Source organism: Poecilia formosa, unplaced genomic scaffold, assembly GCF_000485575.1.
Source record: "Poecilia formosa unplaced genomic scaffold, Poecilia_formosa-5.1.2 Scaffold45, whole genome shotgun sequence".
Lineage (NCBI taxonomy): Eukaryota > Metazoa > Chordata > Actinopteri > Cyprinodontiformes > Poeciliidae > Poecilia > Poecilia formosa.
In genome coordinates, this window is record NW_006799984.1 from 2745977 (window position 1) to 2753182 (window position 7206).

The 7206-nt window shown below is 36.4% G+C and overlaps 1 protein-coding gene across 4 annotated transcripts in view; it reads left to right on the forward strand.

The window, feature by feature from the left end:
• LOC103138018 (contactin-associated protein-like 4) overlaps window positions 1–7206 on the forward strand; it is a 118228-nt gene that overhangs the window by 26622 nt on the left and 84400 nt on the right. For all 4 annotated transcript variants that reach the window (XR_001662097.1, XR_001662096.1, XR_001662095.1 and 1 more), the window contains exon 3: window positions 2942–3052. Coding sequence is in view for 1 of the 4 variants with exons in the window: in XM_007552078.2 (XP_007552140.1) it covers window positions 2942–3052 (111 nt within the window). In the remaining 3 variants the exon portion in view is untranslated. The remainder of the gene's footprint in view (window positions 1–2941; window positions 3053–7206) is intronic.

Consider the following 7206-nt stretch of genomic DNA (forward strand, 5'->3'; position numbering starts at 1 on the left):
TGTGGAAGTCCTGCTCTGTTTTACAACATAAACTCTTAAGTAAATTGTGCTGCTTTGATATCATGTTAATTTTGGTCCTTTCAAATCTGAGTGCACATATTTGATGCTTTGAGGCTTAAGGAAATCTGGAAACAACTTCTGGCTGTTGTAAAGTCTTAAAACAGTTTCTTAAGCTGGTGTGATATTATGCTTTAGTTTTCCAAATTATCAGGCAGCAGGGATTATCAAAAAGATGTCTTAATGCTTGTAAGTGCCTTGATGTTGACAGAGTTATCAAACCCTGAAGCTTTGTTGTCAGAGTTGTGAACCCAAATCGCTCTGCAGGGTGAATCATGGTAATTAGCTGTTGTATCAGCAGTGGGAGGCATTGTTCTTTTGAACGTAGCTTAAGGTTAGCAACGAGAGAGCAAAAACAAATATTCATGGTGCTGAAGGTCGCCTTTCACACACTCTATCTTTGATCCAATTAAACATGAAAACAGACAAAGTATGATCCAACAGAACAGATCTTTTCTGCTGACAAAATCTAGAAAAATGTTTAAACGACTCAATGAAACATGTTCTGTGGCAGTAAGTGAAACAAGATGGCGAAAATAAGTTTGGCAATTTTTTTTATTTTTAAAATGTGCAGCATCTAATTTAATTATAAACTGTTATAATTTACATCAGTGTCATTCTCCATATTTTTAAATCTAGCCTTTATTTTTACTGTTTTTTTTTATCATTTAATGATGCATTTTCTCCTTTGAAAAGAAAACAGTGAATGCAATAATTCATTATCAAAACAAATACAAGAGTGAAGGAATAACATGCTTATATTTTAAGTTTTATATTCAGAAAGATTTAATGAGTCAATGTTTATTACATTTGTTAGCAAAGTGATTTTTGTATTTAGCCATTTCTGTATTTCAACATTTACTTCCAACTTTGGCAGTCCTGGTTTTCCATATATTCCTTTATGTTTTTATAACTGGACTCTCCTGAAAATCCTCTCTCTTTTCCCCCTTTATGTTCTCTTATCTTCAGGGAGTAAAGCTTGAGAAACAGACTAAACCTAAACCAATTTGAATAAAACTATTTTCATTTAAAAAGCTGATGGTTTGGAGATAAACGTGTCTGACTTCTCAGCACCAGTGAGCTCCCATCATGCTGCGTTTAACAACTTAACTGTCTTTCTCCTCGGCTGGGAGAAAGACCGTAATCCATCTCCAGCTGTGTCACATTTTGCGACGTCTTCACTTTCATGACTTTGAACAATGGGACTGTTTATATTCCTGCTAAGAGAAACAACAGGGATTGTTTTCACTTAGCTGGCATTAACCAAAACTCAGTTTCTGGGTTGTTTAAAAGGGCTTCTGGAAGCTGAAAATGTCATTGATTTCTGACTTGGATGGAAATGTTGATACATTTGAACTCACCTTTGGGTGTAGGGAGTGAGGGTTTTGCTATTCAGGGGAAGCTCTGGGGAAGTTCAGGCATTTGATAAGGATGCCTGTCTTAGACATTTCCCATTAAGAGGAAGCCTGAGGAGGCTGACCCAGGAGTGCTGGAGAGATTTTAACTCATGGCTGGCTTCAGTATGTCAAACAGGAGCACAGATTTCCTCAATTTTTGGTGGTTGGCGGTCAACTGATCTTATCCAACTCTGGAAAAGTCTGAAAATCAGACACTTTCCCCTGATTTTTTGCCACCAAGTCACATCTGCACATACGGTTCTCGATAGTCACCTCATTGTTGCTAACTAAGCAAGTTTGTTGCTGTTTTTAGCTACGTTTTTTATTCAAAAATGCATGTAGTGACTTTTTTCTGGGCTATTGGGGACTTTGGCAACAACACCTGACCGTGTTAATTATTCAGAAGATTGGTACTGACCGAAATCAGAATCGGCAGGTCAGGGTTTTTAAAAATTGGCCGGAAAAATGCAATCAAAGCGCCCTCAGAATACCAAAGAATCCCTCTTTATCAGATTATCAGATGGAGGTGGAGCTGTTAAAGGTTTGAGTGGCAGGGATGCATATTACAGTGCTGATTCAACCAGTGCAGTGATGTTAGATTTAGGGATGCAAGCAGTTAAATTACTTAAGATTAACTATGAATCAATGGTTTATTATATTGAAATTAGTCCCAATCTGGCCAGGATTACAGTGAAATGGGATGAAAACAATTAATTGATGATTAATGGTTTATTAGATTAAAATTATGTCAGTTCAGTTAACTAATAACCTTTGCTTAGACCTTATTGTAGTGTTGTAGTCTGGCCTCCATCCAGCAGAGGATGACACTGGTTATCTTTAAGCAGAGCCAGTTAATACAGAAATAATAATGGTGGGGCAATAACAGAACAGGAAAGAGAAACGGTCCAAACAAAGTCCGGTGTGGGATGCAGAATGCACTTTATGCAGTTCTGTTTTGAAATATAAACACTCAGCTAACACTTTAAGTTTCCTCTTGATAGCGCTCATTTGGCTAAGCTCAGATTTTTAAGAAGATCTCCACTTATCAATTAATCACTACTCAATTTATAAGATCAGTCAACTTTAGATTAACTCATTCGTCGCTAACTTTAATCCGTTGTTGGAACGTTGGTTTATGTTTACACCTGAAGTAACACAGGCGGCTCTGTTGTTTCCTCCAGGAAAGAACTTGTATTGATATTTAAAGAACAATTTTTTAAAAAACTTTCTAGTTAGAAGGTATTTTGAAGTGTTGATGTCTGGAAAAAGGTTTTTCATGATTTCTACTCTTCAACTTCAAGCATGACTTAACCAGTTTGAAAATTCCTCTGCAAAACTCCTTGTTTAATGAACAAAGGAACTATCTTTTGACAACACCTGTATGGAATCCGTGAAAACTTTAAACAAGCTTTCTGTATAAGGATTACATCAGAAACACCTGCAGTTATTTTCGTAACAGTCTCTGCTTCATCCTTCTTGTTTTGCAGAGGTGTGTGACAGCGCTCTGGTTTCCAATCTACCGCCGTCATCCTTCAGGAGCTCCTCCCAGCTGTCCAGCAGCCATGCACCGGGTTTCGCCAAGCTCAACCGGAGAGACGGTGAGCACCAGCAGTCGCTTGATGATGCATGTCTGCCTGTGTTTGTCTGGTGTGTGTTTCTAAGTGGGCTGAAAGCTGAAAGCACTGTAATTGCTTTGAGTACTAGAGCCTGACGCATTGTTGTGTTTCTGAGAGGAAATGTGTGGAAGTGGAGAACATGTAACTAATAGAGACAACACTGTGGAGGTATTAGAACCGATCTGTCGGTCTGCTCTTTCTAAATGGAAACCTGTCATGAAGTTTGGGTTTGTGGTTGGACCAAAATGTAGACTGGAGCTGTTGATGAACATCATGAGAGTTTATTAAAACCAACAAAAAACTCACATAAAAATCCCAGCAGAGATCAGTGGCAGGTCGTAATGGCCAGTGGAGAACTTTATGAAAACCAGTTTCTCCACAACATTGGATAAATATTAATATTGTGCACAAGGGATTTGTTTCAGAAAAGCTTTTACTAAGCCTATCGCAGCAAGCAATAAATCAATTAATTGCATGATAAATTAAAATGTGCTCAATCATTTGTACTTCCATAATTGTTTTCTTGAGTTTCTATCTCTTTCTACCAAACACTGTATAACAAAATTTTCAGTCTGGTGCTCTATAATTCATTTATTTTGTTGTTTTGGTTGTTTTGTTCATTTATTGTGGATATGTAGTGAATATTACAGTGTTAAATATTTATTAATATTTAAAGTTTTTTGATCTTTTAGAATTGCATCATTAAACCTAATATACGTGAAAATGGCCTCAAAGAGTTAGGGTTGATTGGGAATAATGTCAAAAAAAGCATGTGGATATATTGGCACATTATTTGTCACAGACTAGTACGCAGGAACCTAAATTTTGGTTTTAATAAATAGTCTTTTTTAGTGATATTATACAGAGTTTTCATGTGGACGAAAACCCAAAACACATAAACATGTATTGGTTTCTCAGATATCCGGCTATATGTGAAAGAGCAGGTTGGTGCAAATGAAGAAATAATTAACAGTTGGGATGGTGAGGTGAAAAAATAAGCAAACAAGAGAATAAAAGGGGAAAGACACCCTGAAATAAATACAATTCTAACAAAATAAATCGTTAAATATGTCAAGATATAAAACAACAGAGAAATGATCAAAAGATAAAAATAACACCAGAGGATCATAAGAAAACCTCTCCAATTAATCATAATCAAGGAGATTCTTCTTGAGTTTATAAAAGTTGAAAGGTGACTTTTAAAATAACATGAAAGAAAACCCAACACTGTATTGCTGCTGTCTGTACTGAAGGCTTATATACGGAGGATAAATGTGGATAGTATTTCCCCGTCCAGCATGAAATCCCGACTGGGAGCGGGAATGCGGCTTTGACAAAATAAAGATTGTTGTGTCACTGCTTCATCCTGACATCAAATCCCAGAGCCAGCTGGGAAGGAAAGACAGGTTTATCCTGGATCGGAACCATTCCCACCGCGTGGGACACAGAAACCTGGTGAACACGAAGAAGACTGACACCATTTCAAGCTTTTTTAAAAGTCTGGCCTCTAAGTGGCAGAAAGCATCAACCTGATATCTTTGAACCATTTAACTTTGAATACTTTTTCATTTCACTGAGCCTTAAATAACATTCAATTTCAGTTTAAATCTCCGGTGCTTCTGTTAGCAGTAAATTAAATGAGGTCACAGCAGTCCTTCCTGTACTTTCTTAGCCTGAAAACCTCATTTTTATAGTTGCCCTTTCTTGACACTTGCTGCTTTAAAGCCTACTTCTATAATGAAGCTGACATTTTCTCTTCTTTGATTAACCAAGACTGGCCAAAAATGCTCTATATCTGAAAAGATTCATACATCCACTGACTGGGTCGCTAAAGTTCAGTTCAATTCAATTCAGTTCAGCTTTAATTGACAGCAAATGTCATCTCAAGCACAATAGATGTACAATTACATTACAGTTTAGATCCATTCAACCAATTCCAATAAGATCTGATCGAAGGCCACGGATTGGATTGCTCTTTGCCAGCCACATGGAGCTGACATCATCAATGGCGTCTGTCTGTCTGTCCATCTGTATATATGTCTATCTATAGATCTGTATATTTATCTATCTTTACATTTTTAGATTATTTAAGGGTTTATTTTTACCCACTTAATTTTTATTTCAATTACATTTTCTCAGTCATTTTACAGAAAATACAAAGTTCTTCAAAATTTTAAGAATTACAGCAAACAGCAGAGTATAAAACAGTCATCTTTAGAGGTTGTTCTTACCCAAATCAGGTAATACCTGGAACATTCACATGTTTTCAATTCACATGGAAAACATGTGAATTGTACCTGAAATGTGTCTGTAAGCTGTAAAATCCGACAGACGGAGAATCTCCAGGACGTCTAGCTGGATCTGAATCTGGCTCTTCTGATTTGAAGTCAGCAGATAAAGAAGTTACTGATGCAGGATCCCAGGGAGCAAACCCTGCTGTTTGTTGAGGAAGCTGATGAATAGATGGATTTCTCTCTTCTTATTTCCATTTCCTCCTCCTGCTGCTGCTGTTTCTGTCAAAGCTCAGATTTCACCAGTTGTTCTCTGAGGAACGCCCTCTGAGTTCACTAAGGCTACAAACATTAGAAGAGTTTTGTTATCAGTGTTAGTACGGGTGTTGAAATCCTTGAAAATGCTTGAGTTTCAATCAGGTGTTTTCAAGGTTTGGAAAGTGCGTGATGTCTACATAAAGTCCCTGAAAGTTCTTGATCTTCAAACAGTTTTGTAATAAAGTGCAAACTAATGCTTGAATAATGTTTTGTTCTTGGATCACACAAGGCGTGTTTGTTAGACATTTCAAGACATATAATTTTGTTATATTTTAGTTTATTCTGTCTCTTATATGTAGAATACAGTTATATTCCTGTTATTAATAACAGTAATAAATGTTATCACATAATAGTGAATTAAAGCTGTTTTCTTAATTCATTTATATTGCTTTTAACTCCAAAGTGTGCACTGTAAAAAAAAATAAAGACAACCACAGCTACTGGTATTTTACCGTAAATTAGAGACATTGTTTTCTTTTCAGTTTTTTACAGTGTGGTGCTGGAAAAGTTTGAAAACTTACTTTGAAAATGCTTGAAAAGTGTTTGAATTTACTGTGAGAAAAGTGTACAAACTCTGTGTTATGTAATCCACGCTTGATACCTGAACATGATATCTCTAAATGATTTTCCCTTTTAAACCAAAGTGCTTTGGACCCGTAAAACATGATCGCACAGCTTTACCTCACCTCCTGTTTTTATTTTTTTATTTTTATCCCCCTAATTCGCCTCTCCTTCTCCTTTTGTTGGCCCCAAAGTGTATGTGTCAATCTTCTGCTCCTTCTACGCTAAGTTTCATTTTCTTTAGCAGGAACTAATTTAGCCGGCGCCGTCCTCTTGCCAAATGTTAATAGCACTCTTCATGTTTAAACATTTTCTTTCTTCTGTAGGCAAAGCTGACAGTTATCAGTGACTCTGCTACAATTATGCCGAAATATGACTTGAAAAGAATTGCTGCGCCAGAGTAATCTTTTTTCCCTCAGAGATTTGAAGGCTGAATTAAAGTTTAATTGAAGCCTGTGTATTGGGGCTGTGTAAGAACAGCCGACGAATCGGTTGTTGACGTTCATATTCACTTATCCTTTCTGACCTCCACGACGGCTCATTGTGCAGCATGATTAACATTTCATATCTGTAAAACATATCTGCATCTATTTCACATGTTTACAATAACAAGAAGCAGAATAAATAGTTTCAGTTCATCTAATGTTTGCAGTTTATCATAGTTACTGAATTGATAGCTGTTTAATTCAAAATAAAATAAATGCTGTCATTAATGTATACAAAATAAAACACCATTATGAAATTAATTAAGAAATAAACCACAAAATAAATAAATAAAACTATGACAAAATAACCTCAACGTTAAAAAAATATTTAGTAAAATATTTATTTAGTTTTGTGTCATGGGGACTTTTTGTTATTTGGTGGAGTAATTATGGATGGATGGATGGATGGATGGATGGATGGATGGATGGATGGATGGATGGATGGATGGATGGATGGATGGATGGATGGATGGTTGATGAAACGATGGATGGATGGATGGATGGTTGATGAAACGATGGATGGATGGATGGATGGATGGAT